The sequence below is a fragment of the Leptodactylus fuscus genome, chromosome 10 (genome assembly GCF_031893055.1).
Source record: "Leptodactylus fuscus isolate aLepFus1 chromosome 10, aLepFus1.hap2, whole genome shotgun sequence".
NCBI classification, from domain to species: domain Eukaryota; kingdom Metazoa; phylum Chordata; class Amphibia; order Anura; family Leptodactylidae; genus Leptodactylus; species Leptodactylus fuscus.
The window spans coordinates 44,646,513-44,667,388 of NC_134274.1; the positions used below are offsets into that span (position 1 = coordinate 44,646,513).

General features: G+C 43.1%; 1 protein-coding gene across 1 annotated transcript in view; it reads right to left on the bottom strand.

Annotated features, from left to right (window-relative positions):
- The window catches only part of UNC5B (unc-5 netrin receptor B), a 154,100-nt gene extending 133,984 nt beyond the window's left edge, over positions 1 to 20,116 (bottom strand). The window contains exon 1 of the mRNA XM_075257432.1: positions 19,680 to 20,116. Coding sequence (XP_075113533.1) covers positions 19,680 to 19,761 — 82 coding nt within the window. The 5' untranslated portion in view covers positions 19,762 to 20,116. The remainder of the gene's footprint in view (positions 1 to 19,679) is intronic.
- Between the last annotated feature and the right edge of the window lie 760 nt (positions 20,117 to 20,876).

Here is a 20,876-nt window from a genome sequence, read left to right on the forward strand (position 1 = left end):
TTCTGTTCAGGGAGACCGCACGGGAACCCCCCCCGAACGGAAAAACAAATGTATGGACAAGCGGTGAGCAATGAAAGCCCACAGACCCCATAGACTATAATAGGGTCAATAAGTTTTCCGCACGGAACATGCGGAGAGAAAAATACTTTAACTACTTTCCTCTACGCATGACTTATGCGGAAAGCACATGGACCCCATTATAGTATAATAGTCTCCAAGTGGACTCCCCAAACAGAATACCAAATGCAGATGTGAACCAGGCCTGAGCCAGTGAAAAGTTGTAAGGAGCACCAATATCCTTATGATATACATGGAGTATGGTCAGCGCCGCACCTCCCATGAGGCGACCTGAAGCGACCGCTTCAGGCGGCGCTATACCAGGGCCCCAGGAGGGGCGGCATTTTTGCTTACCTAAGCCAGTCCAGGACAAGCTGTCCTGGACTGGCTTAGCACCGAGCGGTGGATTGGGGAGGCCACTGGAGCAGCGCTGCTCCAGCAGCCTCCCCTCACGCTCAGGCAGAGAGCAGGTCTTCTCCCTGGCTGCGAATGACGCTAAGCCACGCCCCCTCCTGGGGGGGGGGCTTTCTGTCGTCCGCCTCGGCTACACATTTTATCTTTAGTGAAGCCAAATATATTCATCTGACCAGAAGGAACACAAACATTCATTCACACGACACCCAGACCAGGCCATTCATATGAGACTTATCTGCAGATCATTGGCAAAATCAGCAGCTTAATAGCATCTGCTATTAATCTTAAAGGTGCTCTATCAGCAAAATCATGCTGATAGAGCCCCACATATGCGTGAATAGCACAGGCGCATACGCAGTAGCAGTAGTGGAAGCAGCATGCTACTGCGCATGCACCCGTGCCATTTTTTTTTTATCAATGATAGTTCGCTAGTTAGACGGTACCCGAGGACATCGCTGGAAGAGGAGGCCTGGCTGAAGAGGACGTCGACCCTGAATGCCCGTCCCCATGCACATTCGGTAAATTGAACATAATCTGTTTTAGGGTTTTATTTTAAAAAAAGGGGGGGGAGATAGTTTAATATAACTTTACCGATGCCTGAATAGCCTTTTTAAAGGCTATTCACACATATGTGGAGCTCTATCAGCATGATTTTGCTGATAGAGCCCCTTTAAGAATATGACCACCAGAGACATCAGATTCTCTGCAGATTTTCCCAAATTTAACTAAATCTGCCAAAGCTTCCAGGCCGATATGTACGGCCAACTACAGGCATGAACTTATACAATACTGTGTAAGCGGCCATTTTCTTGTGGCCGGCGGGCATGCGCAGTCAGCTTTGCCCTAGGCTTAGAAGCTTGAAGCCTGCTCCGGAAGAAGACACGTGAAGAGAACGTTCCTGAAGAAGATCGAGGCTGTGCTGGAGAGTTCTCTCGCAGCATTGGGGACGCCCCCAGTGCTGCGAGAGAACTCATCTGCATACCGCTGAAAGCCAGGATTTATACCAAACAGCGGCGCGGAGAAGACATCTAAAGATAGGAGAAGAATAGCCTTTCTTAAGGCTATTTTGACGTGTTAGTGAGAAAAGAATTGAGTTTTAATGATAGGATTCCTTTAAACCAACCTAAACATTAAAAACGATTAGGACGTCTCTATGAAGCATTATGTCCATCTGCTAGCCAGGTAGGACTAGACCAAAAACTATATGGATTTATTTTATAGCTCTGCTGGGTTCATCACACAACACATACAGATATTGTGGCTCTTAATGGAGCCTGCTAAGTTATAATGGAGTTTGCTAGAATCCAATGAGGCAAAGACACCAGAAATAATGCAGTAATTTTTTTTCCTTTCCTTCAGTCAAACATGACAAAAATCTGTCAAACTTGCCGAATTTTTCACACTGACCACAGCCACGTGCATACAAGGGTCACATTACCGAACGTCACCATACAAAACAGATGTTTGTAGGACTCTCTCATCTGGCAATTTGTGGCCCATCCGTGCCAGATGGACACCCAACATAGATGTGAATGTGACCTAACACTTCTCACCATGCACAATATAATAATCCAATGGTACAATAAAGGCAAGTATGTCTAAACATTTACCATATTTTCTATAAGAGAATAAATTATCTTTTGAAGGAGTAAATTTTACGACTTAATCATAAAAAGTACTTTTGCTGCCTACACATAAAATGAATCATTCTGCGCACGTACGCCTTTCCATTTTATGAAAAAGATATTACGTAGAAAATTAAGAATGCAAGATAATTTTGCTACACTGGGGACAACATGTTCCTCTGATTTATTATCCGTGTATTACAAATTCCACCAAGTATTATCTAAACTTGTTCTTTGCTAGTCAGTGGCACATAGAAAAAGAGACCCTGATGCCAATTTTGGTCGATGTCAGCGCCATAATGAAATCCATAAGAGAGTAGATGGTGCTGGAATCTCCCATAGTCATCGTCGGAGGATGTGGCCTTCACTTAGCAGAGGTTTGCAACGATACTCCCAAAAAATAATCACAAACAGAAGTGGGTGTTCCTTCATTGAATGGTTTAATCTTTTCCTCACTGGTGCCAGGGTGCAGGAGGTCTCTGCTCCGACCAGTCTCCAGTAACAGGCTTTTGTTTGATTTACCACCACAGGGGGCAATTCACAATGACTTCTGCACACTGTGCACCTTCAACATGTCCTCAGATACTGAGGGTATGAAAAAGATGTGTACAAAGACAAGAGATGAATAGTTATAACAGAGAGAGTTTAGCTTACGAAGTATGTCAAGTACGTATGGGGCACCACGTGTACTCCAAAATATTGTAGATGGCATAGAAAGCAAAGGTTTGTTAGCCCATGTCCTCAAGAAGAAAAGAATGAAACATTGTAACAAAGAAAAACAAAGTGACAAAGAATAAAGTCACCCTGCTGTGCCCAAGACAAAGAGCATGGACAGCACCAACACGCCGGTGAATAGGCCAAGTACATTACAACCACAAAGCTAAAGAGATGGTAATGGGGTCCCTCTTGTCTACAGGCTTCTACAGGCCTCCAAACTGTTAAATGAAGTGGAGGGAGTAGAAGACAAAGAACAAGTCCAGGAATGGGAGGGAAGGGGCAGGAGATGACATAACAGAGCAGAGGGAGTCCTCTGTGATTTACACCAAATGTTTTCACTCACTTTACTGCTGCAGTAAGAGAGGATGTGCGGGATGAAGAGCAGCAGGGTCCCAGGACTTTATAGCTTTAACATATGCAGTAATGAACTCATCATGGTTGTATTCGGCATTGTAGCAAAGCCCCTAGGAGCTTCTGCCTCACGCAAATAACAGATCTTACCTATAAACTGGCTACCATAAAGTGATACTTTTCTTCAAAGTGGTCTTCAAGGCATTTGTATCTACTCTCGTGAGGGCTGTACAAGTTTTATGCCCGGTAGTTCATGTGTAGTAAAGAACAGTCCAAGCCTTTTGTGAATTAAGGATGAATAAAACTCTCAAAGAGGAGACAGGAGGTGGTGGAGGGGGATGGGGGGACGGGGTAGCCTCTGTGCTAACAATTATTACTTAAAGGCCATGTTATATATCACTGGAAAACCAAGCACAGTCGGCTTGGCTAGTACGTGCACCAGTTGCAGAGATATTCGCAATTGGTACTTTTATGGAACCATCAGAAGGGTTGACCTTACAGCTCAACATAAGGTAAAAGAAGATCCCACTGGAAAAGTTTTTCTTATGCAAGATAGATTTATTCCAATAGTGTAAGACAATCACACGAAACATTCTCTCTTTTCCAGTGGGATCTTCTTTTACCTTATGGACATGGACTGGGACCCTATCCCACTATGGTAGCTCCTGACGATTGGTCATACCTGTATCAAAATTACGGCTCAACATAAGCCTACAGAAGTATACCCCCAGAGGGGCGTTCCTCACCACCCAGCAATAGCATTGAGAGACTGCAGGGTTATCCGAGCCAAATCCATGGCACCAATGCCTGTTAGTGAATACTAAATTCAGTGAAATGTCGCCTTTGCAACTGTACACCACCAATGTTAGAGGACATAAATCCTCTTTGAAAAACAGGCAGGTCCTACATGGCAACATACAATGGCCACTTGTGTGTCCGTATATACTGCTAGATCAGATATTTAGTTTAAAAGAAAAGCTGAAAACACAAAAAGCAGATCAGAGGGCTTACACGAAGTGACAAATTGAATATGGACTTGCCATACATAGGTAAGTTTCAGACAAGTCAACCACTCACTCCAAAAGGTGTTGACCATAACAGATAAAGTTGCCAGTAAGTCTGCTTAAAATTTGGACTTTACGCCGATATAAGCTGTTGGCGGTCACCCTCTGACCAGTTATACCAACCGGCTGCTTCAGGAACTTGTTTGAACATCTATAACACTATTGTTTCTGATGTGGTATTTATGTATGTATGTATGTATGTATGTATGTATGTGGCAAGTATGGATGTCTTATGAAGTCAATCTTGAGTGAAGTGTCTATAAAGAAGGGCTTTAGCTGTCCAGAATATGAGATGTTTGGCTTGATTATCGGGTTGAGCAAATCTTGAGATTTCAGAATCTGATTTCTGATCATTTTCCAGCCGATCCCGATATTTGCTCGATCGGGATCCGATCGATCCCGATCATTTAACCCTATTGATGATATATACATGAATAGGGTTGAGCCAATCTCGAGATCACCTCTAACCTCGATCCCGCCAGAAAAGATCAGGATTGGAATTCTGATTGCAAAATTTACTCGATCGCCGATCGGAATCCGATCCCGATTGCTCAACCCTACTTGATTAGGAAGTTAATACGGAGTCAGAAAGAGTCATTATCAACCAACCTAATGAACATGTTAATATATAGTGTATTTTCTAGAACTCCAGCCTCAAACATAGTTCTAAAACGAAGACACTACTTCTACACACGGAATATCAATGGTGCTACTAAGACTCAGTATGCATTAGGTTTAGATGTACCAGACTGATGTACGACCTGAAGCATCTGTCTGCAATTCAACTAGAAGTCTGGTTACATTTTTGTGGCATGTCTCTGATTTTTCTCCAAGGTGCTTCAATTGAGTCAGCAGTAAAAATAGTCCCTCCGATAAATCCATACACTCAAGGTGACTAGTCTGAAAGTCATGTCAGCACGCACAAAGTCAGGGAAAAAAATATAGGAAATTTACGCCATAAGGGACATTTACCAGCACAGATCCTGCTATAAAGCATCTATCATCACATCAACGCGGTCGTGCGATGTCAAAATAAAGGACAACCTGGTATCCCTGCAGAACTGTGATCTGATTTAGTCGCCTCCGAGTAACATCTATACCACGGCAAGCACTCCATCTACGGCATTTAATGTCATGTATGAAACCTGTTGTGTTTTTAAAGAATGCTGTCGCGGGCCCCTCTGGCAGGGAAAGGAATAAAATGGGATTACATCAGGTTAGGTCATTGGGACTTACGATAGATCTAATCACGGTGCAGGGTTCTGCCACCTCGTAAAACACTTCATCACTCTACACCCTGCCACCCGTCGCTTAGCAATACCGCGCACAACCTGAAAGCGCCAAAACACAAGGTGGTTTTCCAATCCAGTTTGCAGCAGTTTACAGCGAGGCAATGTTTACTTCAGAGAGTAACACTGCAGATGTTTGGAGAGAACACAGCTATATGGAAAATACTGATATGCTAAAAATTATTTTGCAATAAGCAAAAAAAAACACATAAGTTCATTGTAACTAGAACATATGGTTAGAAGAACGGACCTAGACTTTGATTTCATGATATACTGTTGGATAAAATTGGATGTCCTAATTATTACTATTAGAGGCCATTGCTACGCAGGGAGAATCTTTAGGAACTGATAAATAGGTTTATATAAAAACAAAATTGATTACTGGAAAGGCGAAATCCTATTGTTCCAGATCTCACCTCTAAACCAGATAATTGACATGAAAAGTTATGACAATAAAATTGTACTTGTGAACACTTCTCTCCTCTCCCCCCCCCCCCCCCACACACCATCACTTCCACCAATACCTTAACATCACCACCACAGATGGGGAGAAGGCTCTCCACGGCCCCGTTCACACGGGACGCGGTATGGATCATTTTGGTCCTGATTCTGACGTCAGAATAGGGCCAAAATGTGCCTGCCGCAGCTTCCGACAGTCGCGACTTTCCGCTCCCAAATAAATGAGCCTAGACCGGAGGGTGCTGCCGCGAGGCGGACGCCGGGGCTGAATCAGTCGCAGAATCCGCCTGAAGAAAGGGCAGCTCGCTTTTTTCCATGAGCGGCAACATGACACTCACAAAAAAAGTAAGCAAGCGGTCTACATAGACCACTACTGTGAGGGGGCGGATTATAATGTGGATTCAGCGCCAAAATCCGCCCCCTCTTGCCCCGTGTGAACAGGGCCTACTACTATCAGAACATAAACCTAAATGTAGGTTCTAGGCTGGGTTCTCATCCCCCAAGGGCAATTCACACCTCCGCCTTGTCCTTGTGTAATGACCTCTACTCAAGTCACAAGGAACGCCCTCAACTAGAGATGAGCGAACACTAAAATGTCCGAGGTTTGAAATCCGATTCGAACAGCCGCTCACTGTTCGAACCCCATTATAGTCTATGGGGGGAAATGCTCGTTTCAGGGGTACGCAAAATTCGATAAAATTATACTTACCAAGTCCAAGAGTGACGGTCGGGCTGGATTCTCCTTGAAGTCTTCTCCCGGCGCAGCGTCCCCGCGTCTTCTTCCAGCTGGAATTAACTCTGCCTAGGCATCGGGGCTGATGCCTGAGCAGAGCCGACTGCACATGCGCGGGCATGCCCACGCATGCGCAGTCGGCTCTGCCTAGGCCGGATGGCTAGGCAGAGTGAATTCCAGCCGGAAGACGCCGCGGGGACGCTGCACGGAGAAGACTTCTAAAGGTAAGAGAAGAACCAGTGTTGATTGGCAGAATGTATAGAGCATTCTGCCAATCAACGCTGGTTCTGCATCGAACCTTAAACTTCGAACAGCTAGCAGTGTTCGATCGAGTACGAGTATTTCGAATACCGTAGTATTCCATCGAACACCTACTCGATCGAACACTACTCGCTCATCTCTACCCTCAACATAGAAGTCAAAAAGTCATCTCCGAACTGCAGGTTCATGTGACTCCTGTAAAGCATATCACTAAACGTGGTTCATTTCAGGCAAATTGTCTGCCCAGAAAAGATTTTTTTAAAATGCAAACAAACAATCCCTTTAAGTACAGTATTCTTTTTCAGTCACCTAAAATGGTGAAAGAAATGGAAAAAGCATTTGACGTATGAAATATTAAATTTAAGTTTCCGACATCATTAAAAGAGAATGTATTCCTACGTGATGAGGGCAGAGAACATAAAGTTTTGTAAACTCTGGATCATGCCAGGTATTGCTCGGCCCCCAGGTAAGCCCTCAGAACTGCTGGCAGCGCTATCCTATACTTACCGCATTACCATATCATTATGTTATAAAGAGAGAACCTTGTGTCTCGGAGGAGCCTATTTAAATGACAGTGTAGTAACCATCTTCTGGATATGAGCAAAATTCCTGTTCTACTGTGTCAGGGATTGTGAGGAACAATGACGCACACAGTATAGAGAAGGTTCGCTTGGCTAGGCACAAACATGGGGACAAGAACATATATATATATATATATATATATATATATATATATATATATATATATATATATATATATATATATATATATATCTCCAGCAACGAGAATGCACAATACTGAACTAGTAAAGAAGCAGGTGGCTAAAACGAAGGTCTAACTATTGAGGAGATGTGTGCTTGGTTTGGACTGGGCGATGCCTGCAGTCTGGCAATAGATGCACATTTTATAGTTATTGCTGAGCCGTACAGAATGTGGCATGCCAACTTCAGTTGTGGAAATGTGATGATGTAGTAAAGGAGGCGCACTGGCTCCCTGACACACCACTAAATTCATGTCTTTGATGGATTATAAATCTGTACTTCGTAGTACAAGAACGAGCAGTCTGGAAAAGATTAGACCCTGCTTGCAGAACATAAAGGAGAACACCTTGTGCATGACATGGACCAGACAGAACTACTTAAAGGACTTGTCCAGGCAAAAATGGGCAACCCTTTTAAAGTTTAAATAAACCGGGGGCAGTGAAAAAATAAAAATATGCATATACTCACCTGTCCGCTGTTGCTCCGGTGTCCTCCTGGTTCATCTGCTCCAGTGGAGTCTTCCAGGTTGTGCTGAAGCTGTTGATTGGCCTTTGGCGGTCACATGACCCTCTGAAGCCAATTAGCAAAGTGCCTGAAGGTTACTACCTGTGACACCATGGATCCTCTTCCTGATGGCTTCAGCACAACACCGGACAAAAACAGGGAAGGCAGACGAATCGGGAGACACAGGATAACACCAGAGTAACAGGGACAGGCGAATATGCATTTTTTTTAATTTTTCTTCACTGCTCCCAGTTTATTAAAAACTTTAAGAGTTTTGTCCAACAATCCCTTTAAGCAGATAAACCCTACAAAAAAAAGGCTAGTCGCGAGGGCCACACGGTGGCTCAGTGGTTAGCACTGCAGCCTTGCAGCACTGGAGTCCTGGTGTTCAAAAAGGACAAATAACCATCTGCAAGGAGTTTGTATGTTCTCCCCGTGTTTACATGGATTTCCATCCCATATTCCAAAAAAAGACATACTGATAGGGAAAAATGTACATTGTGAGCTCTATGTGGGGCTCACAATCTACATTTAAAAAAAAAAAAAAAAAAAAAAAAGGCTAGTCACTGCAAGCCCTGGTGTTAAAATAAGATCCAACCAAGTCCAAAGTGTACAAAGACAATAGTTAGCTCCCACACAGAACACCCACAGCCCTATGGAACTTCCCGACCAGAGAACGTCGGATGTTGGTTTGCCCATTGTCACAGGTTGCACTCCTTGCCATTAGAATAGAATGGGCGCCTGGCTACAATTTACTCCCCTCCCCCATTGACAACACACAAACATTTAGCTAAAAAGTACGTGTCCGATGAAGTCGGGAGGAACGGTCAGCAAAGATATTTCACAACAGTGTAATTCTCACCAAAGTGTTTATGACATAAACACAGGAGTAGGGGGTTCCTCAAAAGTGGAAACATTTTTTAGGGTTTAACCCATGATAAGAAGGCTTGGAATCACTAATATAGACTATTTAAGGAATATTCTAATATGAGGCAGCTATATAAAATCTTATTAATCAGGTTCATTTCTGACCTTAATTAAAATATGATCATAAGAGGATACATCATACCCACAATGAGGTTACACAGAAGTTACTAGAAAGCCAGATTGTCATCCGTGGCTTACAAAGCACAAGACCACCAAGATGAGCTACATGTTAGGGCTCGTTCACATCTGCGCCCGGTCTCCGTTCATACAGGTTTCCGTTTCCTGCACAAAACAGCAGAAGATGGAAACCTGCAGGACTCTTTCATACCCATTCATTTTAATGGGTTTGAAGGATGTCCGGCCGTGAGCGCCGGTGAGCGTTTTATGCTCTGCGCCGCAAAACGGTTTTTTTTTTTTTTTTTTTTTAAACGGACACAGAGTCGGACATGCAGTACTCTGTGTCCGGTTTTTAAAAAAAACGGTTTCGCGGCGGAGAGCATAAAACGCTCACCAGCGTCTAGACCCACTCTGACAGGTTTCCGTCTTCTGCATGCAGAAGATGGAAAGCTCAGAACGGAGTCCGGGCGCTAGCGTGAACCCAGTGTTACCCGGATTCATTCTCCCTAATGTAACATTATCGAACCATCAGTTTAATCTGCATCTGATGCTCCGGGAACACTGAATAGCCAATATTCCTACATGGCGGATGTAAATAATTTGCTTTATTTCAGGCATGAGAACAATAAAGTAACTAGAAACTTTAAAAGAGCCCATGTGCTTGTATATAGCAGACTACGTAGAGAAAATGTGCTTATGATCTCAATATAGGAATATATGGAAAATTACCCGATTACTCAATCCGGCCACACACTCAGCAAATAAGTCTGATGGGAAAACCTAATGCCGAATCAAATACAAATGGCTGTGGAGTTGGTAACCAAACCACAGACCCAAGACTCTTATTTGTACATACGCCAACTCAAGACTCATTCACAAATGGTGAAGAACAAATCAGAAGCCATAATGTTCCACCCATTCACTAAAACTATAAGTGACTGAATTCCTAGGAATGTAAAAATATATATAAAACTTTGTATCTAATTACACAATAATAATTGTATAATATAATTACAAATAGTTTTAATTTGAGGCCACAATTTCACGACTCCAGCCAAAATTGGTCGGACTCCCCAATATAAAAAGTAACTGCATTTTGGTGACATAACCTGTAAATAAATAGTCCTACATACTTTAGGAGGACCCCATCAGGGCCGAGTGTCAGGAACACCCTCACTATCCTACTAATATTAGAAATGTGAAAGTTTGTGTGTTTGGATGTTTGTTCCTCAATCACTCAAAAACGGCTGAACTGATTTGGATGAAATTTGGCACATAGATAGTTTAAGCAATACACAAATATAGGGCAAAATAGGGTAGATCCAATACAACAACTACACTAGATGCCAAAAGGAGGCAAACTACCATATATGTCACCATATACATATAAACCCTGTATACATATATTGGGGAGTTCGACCAATTTTGGCTGGAGTTGTGAAATTGTGGCCTCAAATTAAAACTATTTGTAATTATTATAATATACATATATTCTTACAAATTGTTTTTTTGGGTGCATGATTATGCCTTTATCTTCCTTATATGTAACATTTTGACTGCCAGAACTACATGCTAATATTCAAAATTTTTATTCAACAAAAACTCGCTTCATGCATTAGATTTATGCTGTCAGTAAATAACATGCGCATAGCTAAATCATGCCCTGTATTATTTATACCTATGTATATAGGACCAATTTGAGAAATAACTAACTTACCATATACCTTGTATGACTTATTTGGCTGTACTATTTTTCTCCCTTCTGAATTTTCTTTTGTATGTTCTAATGCTTTTTAATGTGATTTATTCACATTCATGTGGTAGTTTGCCTCCTTTTGGCATCTAGTGTAGTTTACATAGATCGTTTGTAACCTCGATTAAAACATAGGCTACTTTTTATCCCAGTAAATGACATGGTTTCACGACTGTTATGAATTTATGTTCACATACTATATTACACTGCTCTTGTAGCAGCTCATCTCAGCCAGGTCTGTTATCTCTCTGTGTAAACACTCAACTAACCCTCAGTTCATTCTCTACATGCATTTGCATATTATCTGATCTGCTCCAGGCAACATGATGACACACTGGATGGGAAAACACCTTTAATCCAAATTGGCAGTTTGCCAATTTTAAACATGCCGGGAAAAAGAAAATCTTATTTGTTTCCAAATTGTAAAACCACGAGAGCTATGAAGGTAGCCAAAAGTCAACAGAGTTCTCCTCAAGCGCAGCTGAGGGGGATCATCAACACCAACAACATGCTCATTATATGGCATCCCAGCAAGGTGCTGAGATGCCGGAACAATCACGGGCACAGCGCGAGAAACAAGTTCAGCGGCAGGCCAGCCGGAGCATGCAGATCATCTATGCCAACAACACACATTATATGGCTTCCCAGCGAGCTGCCGGAACAATTACGGGCACAGCGCGAGGAATGAGTTCAGCGGCAGGCCAGCTGGACAGTTGCTGAAACACCGTAGCAGGCAAATCATTGACGCCAGCAATTTGCTGAATAAAGGTGGACCAACAACACGCAGACGAAGTCACGGGCAGAGGCTAGTAGTATAATAAATGGAATAAAAATAAAAGGTAATGTAAAGTTCTAAGAAAAAGGATCTAAGGTTACAGACGGAGATGGCAAGTAGTTACCAGGACAGGTCAAGCTCCTTCTATAAACTGACTGTTTACATAGACATCAATTTAAAAAAATAAAATCTGGGTTTTTTTTTTGGACGAACACAAAAATATGATATATGATGTTTTTGTGTCCTTCAAAAAGAGAAGCTGCTTTGTTTTCTGTAACATTGATGTAAATGGATGGCCATGGACGTACTATACAGATGTAAAACGTGATTAAATGGAGCCAAGAAAAAAAAAATAAAAGTAAAAAATAAAAGATATAAAAAAAATAATCATGAATACATTTTTCCTAAGGTTAATAGCCAAATTAGAATTTACATTGTGCGCCCTGCCAGGGACAGTGACTTATGACAAGGTTTGTAACGTAATATAGAATATATGCTGGCGCTATATAAGGAGATATAAATACCTGTCAGTCTATATTATGTCGCTTAGTTTCTGCTATAGGTTGCAGAGAGAACAGTTATTTTTAGTATTTGGGCGGTAACTGTTATAAAATGTCACTTTGACTCATCAAAAAGTGTATGAGCATATATTAGCACTTCATTAGCAGCCTTGGCTTCTATGCCCTAAAAGAAAAAAAAAAAAATTAAAAAAATGCCAGTGTTTAGTCATTGGTATCAGACAATGCCTGTCTGCTCACCGGTGCAGGTTTTCAAGGCACTAATGTCAATTATTAAGCGCATTTTTTAAAAAAATAAAAAATTAACATATCTATATCTATCTATTCTCACACAAATTAGACTACCACAGACTCCCAAATGTTGCTGTCACCAAAGTCCCTCAAAAACAATTCTCTAACAGCTTGAGTCACCAGAGCTGTGAAATCAATGTACTAGTACTAAGGAGGAAGAGTCTGAGAAAGTTACATTTAAGTAATGCAAAAAAATAAAATAAAAAATAAAAAAACATTCTCAGCCGCACATATTGGTCATGAGTCCTTCAATGACATGCTGGACAGTGCAGGTGGAGGCTGGCCATTTGCATTGTCCAGCATATCATCAGAGGAGATATTCTGGAGTGACCCAGTGCTACCAATGGACCCCGAGCTACCAATGGACCCCGAGCTACCAATGGACCCCGAGCTACCAATGGACCCCGAGCTACCAATGGACTCCAAAGATTCCAGGGCAGTTGGATTTCTTTTTTCCTCTAGTCTCCACCATCCTGAGCAACAAGCTTGTTAATTTTGGTGCCTGAAATGTTATTCATCTCCAACATCAGAAGGGCGTTGTCAGGCAGGGAGTGCAATTTAGATCTCCAATCTTAGGCAGCCAGTGTCAGGGATCAGAATTACACCCTTTGTCTGCTCCTGCCTGACACCACCCTCTTGACCATACAGAGCCTAAATAGCATATCAGACACCAAAAGAGCAGCGATTGTTCAGGAACAGTGGGAGCTAGAAAAAAATAAATAAATCTAGATATGCCAGAATCAGTAACGCAGTGGCTAATTCACTATGTACTTGTTAAAAGGAGTTTTATTAAATAAATGTCTGTTAGTGCTACTAATGGGTTAATAAATGCACCCATATAGCTCTGTGTTTTGAGTGATTTCTGGGAGTCTCTGGGGGCTGCTGGTATCTCTGCTTTGTTTGCATGCTCAGCTTCCCGCCATCCAACTTCCTCACTAACACTCTCACCTTTCTCACTCCCCTCCCTGTCTCTCCAACTATCCCACCCATTCCTACCTACTCAGCCCAACTCCCTCCATGCTTCTTCCGGTGAGACGGCCCCTCCTCCTATCACACAGGGCTGTAGAGTCAGTAGGCCAAACGAACAAGCGACTCCTTTTTTCTACAGCCCAACTCCTTCATTCAATGGCTGACACTCATGGGTAGTCCGAAGCAGGAAGGCTCCGACAATTCATTAAAAATATAGTAAGTCCTACAGACTTTCATTGGAATTCGGACTATTTACCTAAATTACACAATATTAAAAAATTGTATGAAATTAAAAATCATATTTAAAGCCAAAATATTTCAATTTTTTTTCTGACTCCACTAAAAATTGTCCAAGATCGATGGGCCCCAGTATGACAAGACACCAGAAACATCAAACCAAGTATCACAACTGGCCGGTGTCCCAATGAAGCCTCTCTGTGGAGACACAAAGTTGTACACAAAATCGGACACGCAGGACTTTGTGTCCGTCACACTTGCAGACACGGGCGCCCCCTAAACTGTATGGAGCGAAAACATTCCTATTTAGTGTTCTAGTTCCAAATCTCAACCAAGAGAAACAAAAATATTCAGAATTGTATCGGAAAGGAGAGATTTAATAATACAATGAAAAAAGATAAATATTCTCCCAGGCAAAAAGCAAACAAACATTCTCTTCTAAAAGAAAACACCACTTCCAGAGTACAATGCGGGAACGCTTCGCCCCATGGCCAGCCGAGGCTGCTGCTATATATTTTTTATTGGGCTCCAACCTTATTATTTTCTCATGAATGTATCTTTGTTCTCAGTATGAGTAATCTTCAGCTCTTGCAGCCAGATTTCTCCATTAAACTTGATTTGATGCTTAGTGTAACCAAAGCATCTCACAGGGGTGCAGCCTCATAAGGGAGATTTAGGCGCTCGGTTACAGAAGACAGGAATTGTCTGTTTGCATCGCAAGATGAAGAACAAACAGTTGGGGGTCATTTAAAAACGACTAGCTTGATATAGGGCGGTGACTGAATGGGAATGATAATGAGTAGGTGCGAGAAAAGCCGCCCGCCCCCCCGAAAATGGTGCAATAGAATTACTCAAAAATAGAGTAATAGTGAAATTTACCAAGAGTCATCGGCTTTTATACACCATGCCATGTAAACTTATTCTAGCAATACAGTGCTAGACACTAGAGGGCACTGTTCTAGGTCTCTGTCATGTGACAAAACTGGATTTTTATCGGCCATTTACCCATATTTCTACGAGTAGAACCTCCAAAGTGACCCCAGCCCTCAGAACCATCACTGTAGAGTTGTACAATTGGTCAGGTTAATGGCATCTCCTTACACAACCCAAGTGTGGCAACCCATGTCAGCGCAGCATCACAAAGAAGCCGGATAATTGTGTTGCCAGTGTTGCTCAGAGTGACGAGGCGATGGAAACCAACTTATTATCTTGCCTGTCATGTTCAGGGCGTGACAAGCATCTCTGCCTGAACAGATTACCAACTAAAGTAAACAGTCCCCTGCATTTGGGAGATTTCAATCACAGCAACATCCATTTGTCACTGCTAATCTCTGGGACACAAAGCATAGCAGAACCCGTCCCTCGGCAATTCTGATCAAACTTACGTGACATCGACTCAGTATGTTCCCTGGTAGTTACGGAAACTCGGGTCATTAATATGTTAATAACTGGCAATTGTGAGAAGAAGCTTCTGACACTGACATTTGTCATCAGAGTTTATCCCCAAATCCTTCCAGTCTTTCCATAAGATTCAGTTCAATTATATGCGAGTAAAAACCGCCATTACCAACCCCGCTAACCACTGCTGACCCAGTATTACCAACCCCGCTAACCACTGATGTGCCATTATTACTAACCCCGCTGACCACTGTTGTAGCATCATTACTAACCCCGCTGAACACTGCTGTACCATTATTACCAACCCCGCTATCCACTGCTGTAGCACCATTACTAACCCAGCTAACCACTGCAGACCCATTATTAGTAACCCCACTGACTACTGCTGAGCCATTATTGCTAACCCCACCGACCACTGCTGTACCATTATTACCTACCGCACAGACCACTGCTGTACCATTATTACCTACCGCACAGACCACTGCTGTACCATTATTACCTACTGCACCGACCACTACTGAGCCATTATTACTAACCCCACTGACCACTGCTGAGTAATTATTACCTACCGCACCGAACACTGCTGTACTATTACTAACCCCACTAACCACTGCTGTACCATTATTACTAACCCCACCGACCACTGCTGTACCATTATTACTAACCCCACCGACCACTGCTGTACCATTATTACTAACCCCACCGACCACTGCTGTACCATTATTACTAACCCCACCGACCACTGCTGTACCATTATTACTAACCCCACCGACCACTGCTGAGCCATTATTACTAACCCCACCGACCACTGCTGTACCATTATTACTAACCCCACCGACCACTGCTGTACCATTATTACTAACCCCACCGACCACTGCTGAGCCATTATTACTAACCACTGCTGTACCATTATTACCTACCGCACCAACCACTGCTGTACCATTATTACTAACCCCACCGACCATTGCTGACCCATTATTACCAACCTCACCCTGGAGTATTCCCTTTAAAGTTTAAGAAATCCATTTCATTGCCTTTCCCTTTTCTGTGAAACTGTTAGAAATTCAGTTTATCCTTTCCTGTGAAAGCTGGGTAAAAACCATTATGGCTGCTCATAGGTTGCCACCTAACTTCACAAGACCTCTGAATGACTAAATAGGCTGAATAATAAACCATATTTGCCATTCTGGAAGCCTGGAAAGCAGGATAACAAGCAGGGCTGGTATAGAGTTTGCATGTCTAGTGCTCACCGTTTAATCCTGAATGGGGGTTCCACTGGTCTGAGCACCCCGAGTTTGTAGCCTTTTTGCCACACTTTGGGCCCCAAGATAGGAAGGTACACAGAATTTGGCTTCATTCCCTAGCCTAGGCAGCAGTATTTTTTTTTTTTTTTGGACGCTCCATAGTACACCATAAAGAGCAGGTACTGCACAGGGGACAAAGGGAATCTGTCATGTTGTACATGCAAAGCTATCAGCAGGTTATAAAGCAGCAGAAGTTGAGCAGATTAATATACAACTGTACTTTCAAAGCTCAGGAGTCCAGTAGGCGGTCCTAAAAGTGAATGACAGCCAAATCTGTAACCATAGCCCTTAAGGTGGGCCATATGTATGAGGGTTGCTTCTGAGGGTGCAGAGCTAGAAGCAGATAGCCCTGTACTCTGTATAATGGCCACCACTGTTACTATAGGTTAGTTCTGTTGTCGTCCCTGGGAGCTGTACCGTACCAGTGATGCTTGCCATATTACTCCTAATGTCACATTATTCATCATACAGTTTTCCCAGCTAGCCCTAAAAACAAATCAGGAATTCTATTTTGTGAGCAGAAGGCAACAAACCCAGGGAAATACTTCCAAAAAAAAAGTCTTTAAATAATAATAAAATTGTGACTCCAAACTAATAGCAAGCTAAAGAGTTTATAATAGAGTCTAGTGAGATGTGAAGAGCCGATGCAATCTGAACAAACCGCTTGTATTAATGAAGCCTAATACGCCGCGCCATAACTGAGGGCGACGCAGCACTACATGACCTTTACATTACATTTTTCTTTACCATTAAAATCTCAATCTAATCACTTTTCTATTAGAGATCTCTGCACCATTTTGCTGTTCAAAGGGCAAAGTAAGAAAACAGCACAGAAGCACTTATTACTAAGAACCATTATCTATTATTATTAAGGGACTCACGCGGGGCCACAACTCCCTAGACTGCTATAAAACTTATAGACGAGGAGGGTTTTTTTTGGAGCTTTTCAGACATTTGCATTGTTTGAACTTGCAGATATTGTCATCAGCTTATGAAAATACTAGAGGATTACCGGAGCCGAAGCCCTGACGCGTTCCAGGGCCTGATAGGAGGCAGTAACTGTATGCACACAATAACTTCATGTGGGACCCTTGGCTTATTTGCATTTTATGCAAACAGCTAATTTTGCATGCACAAAGTAGGTTTTTGTTCTATTTACTTCAGCAGCAGAGATTGCAGGAACTGGGTTTAAAGTACATTGGCATGCAAAAGAGATATTCTTGTGCTTAGTACGTTACATGGGGACAGGGTCTAGAAAGATGCAAACTTAACCTAAATGTGTCCCTGTTCCTTAGAAAGTGAGAGGATTGTTGCAGGGTTTAAGGCCCAGTGTAACAACACCGAGCATTGGTGGCAACATTGACCAGTTTTATATGCATAGTACAAACTAAAGATCACGGTGTCAATTGTGTCACTTTACAGTAGTATGGCAACCAGATATAGTCAAGCTAAATCTGACAAGTATAGCAGAGCTGAAGTTGTTTGCAATACGATATCACAATGTGCTGGACATCTGTGGACGTCCTACTGCATTAAGTGTCATCAAGCACAAAACAAACCCAAATGTGGTCAGAGACTACACAGAAAACCAAAACTGGATATTTATCCCAAAATAAGAAACATAATGAAGCTTTTTGTTAATGCTCCTAGAGCCAACACTAATCTCTATATGACTCCAAAGGTGGCGGAGGTGACGTAGACCAAGCCTACCAAGTGTCCAGCATCAAAGGAACACTAAGCCACAATGTACAAAACCAGACCGCACAAATAATTTCGGCTCCGCTACATCTAGATCATCTTATATGTTTGATCTTAAGAACACAGCTTGACTAAGAGTAAAGCAAGCACTTCTTTATGTATAGTGTAGCTATGTCATGACAATACCCCACGGGCAAAGGGACACATGTGGAGCCTGAGGGATAGCCAGGCCTGACATCCCCCCACTACATAACCACAGTGGGATCTCGCTCATCTCTTCTTTCCACATGACCAGGCAGTACACAGCACTGCAGGAACCAGCAATGTGAAGGGCAAACGGCATAATTAGTTCAATTACTGTTTTCCCACCACATAACAACTTTATTCATGCAGACATAGAAAATGATGTCTAATTAGACAAGAAGAGTTGGTAAATCAAGGAGAACAGGATGGCACATGGACTGCAAGTCGCCACCATTTACTGATAGACAGCCATGGTATATGTTAGCGACACTTAACCCTTTCCAAACCCACGCACTTGTGTTCTGAGGACCCTAATGAAGCCCATCAGGCGGCCGAATCCCCCCATGGTATTATCTGCCACTCAGCTTTGCTACTGACTTCTGTCTGCTAATCCTTGACTAAATAAACAATATAAATCAGGCGACTCCAAAACTTTTGTTTCCTCCCCTTGGTCCATTAAGGCCATGGAATAGAATGGAGCATTCTTATAAGTTAAGTACACAACTATTATGGTCTATTCCCTTCATGGTAGTTAGAGCCATGGAGAGGGAACACAATAGAAAACAAACAATCTTGCAAGACCTTGGATGGCAAGCGATGTCTTATTATGTGGCAATTGTCTTCTATGTAGAGGTGTACAATAAAAGCCATTATTCGGAGGTCAGGTGAGCTCTATTGAGGATGACAGCACCACAAGGAGAATAAAAATGTATATAGATAGGCGGAAGGGGATATATATATAAATATATAGCCTGTATAATAAATAAATATATATATATTTTTATTATACACACACAAGCTGTGTTACATGAGTAGCAAGATGTAAAAAGATCATTCCTGCGTAGACAGATCCATGATAGCCGGACAAAGTTCTCTCTTCTGCATTTGACGCACTCAGCTCTGCTACACCTGCGTACATGAGATAAAGCTTAGAAAGGAGTCAGGGACAGGCAAAGTTCCCAAACTTATCCGACTCCATGGATGTCAAATTAGACAAAGACGGTTAACCCTTCAACTCCTGGCACACATTTTAGATTAGCTGATGCCATGCTAATACATGTAGAGGATTCACTATATCGTACAGTCCTAGCAATGATGGGTGAAGTTATTATGATAACACCCAGATACAATCCCAATATTTGTCACCAGAGCTAATCACTCTGCATTAACCCTCTCAGGGCACGCAGCACCCCATAACAAGCCCGATCTTTACCTGCCATGGATGAGCCAAAGTTGCAGCTGAGCAGCAGTGCCAGCGCCAGGACTGGAGCCGCGCAGACCCGGACTGAAGTCATAGCTCCTCGGCCACACTCCAGGGTTTCTCCGCGCTGGATCTTCGTGCATACAGAACAAGTGCTCCCAGCCCTGCCCCCCTCACCCGGCTGCTAGGGGTTCAGGCAGCGGTGCCAGTGGGTACAATACACAGTCCGCTACTTTCTGTACAAATCCACTTCCAAGTAGTTTCCAAGCGGCCGGGGCAGCGCTGAGAGGAGCAGTTACATGTGACAGAATAAAGTCCCGGGCGGCTGCCAGTCAGCGTCCTGTAGAGGGGCAGCTAGCCGTGCATGTGTGCATCTTCCCCCTGCCTACTGCCACAATGCCAAGGTGTCCCGCGAGCAGCAGCAGCTCTAGCAACAGGGACCCTGCAGGGGGGAGCGCGACAGCCGCAGCGTCTAGTGCGAGTGAGTGTGAGGCGGCAGCCGGCGGAGAAGGAGGAGCCTGCACAGGACACGCCTCTCCTCTTATAACCTGGCCGTACACTGCGGGCACGGAGACAAGGTACACGCTATAGCAGCCGCTAAAGGACCCGTCATGACCACGTGATCAGACTCTGGTGTGGGCGGAGCTATGCTGGATCGTACAGGACAGTGTGGTGTTACACATGAATAGGTATCTGCTGGGAACAGAGAAGGTAAGGAGAGAAGAGACAGCATGTGTGAGCAAGAGAGGGGAAATGGGGGTGCAGGCTGTGTGTGAGAGAGAGGGGGAAATGGGGGTGCAGGCTGTGTGTGTGCGCAAGACGGGGGGAATGGGGGGTGCAGAATGTGTGTGAGCGATAGGGGGGAATGGGGGTGCAGGCTGTATTTGAACAAGAAGGAAGAATGGGAGTGCACACTGTGTGAGCAAGAGGGTGACATGGGGGTTCAGGTTGTATGAGAGGGGGACGGGTGCAGGATGTGTGACAAATGGTGCAGTCTCATGAAGGGAAAACTTAAAATATGGGGGGCAGTGTTCACTGTTGCAACAAGTTTTTGTTGCATGGGTTATATCAAATTCTGGACTCTCCTCTGGTTTGTTTTTGTTTGTTTGTTTGTTTTGGTTTTTTTTACACTGACTAAAAAAAAAAAAAACCTTAAAACAATGTTTAACTAGGTTTTTGTTTGTTTCTAGGTCAATGTGGGATCTCAAT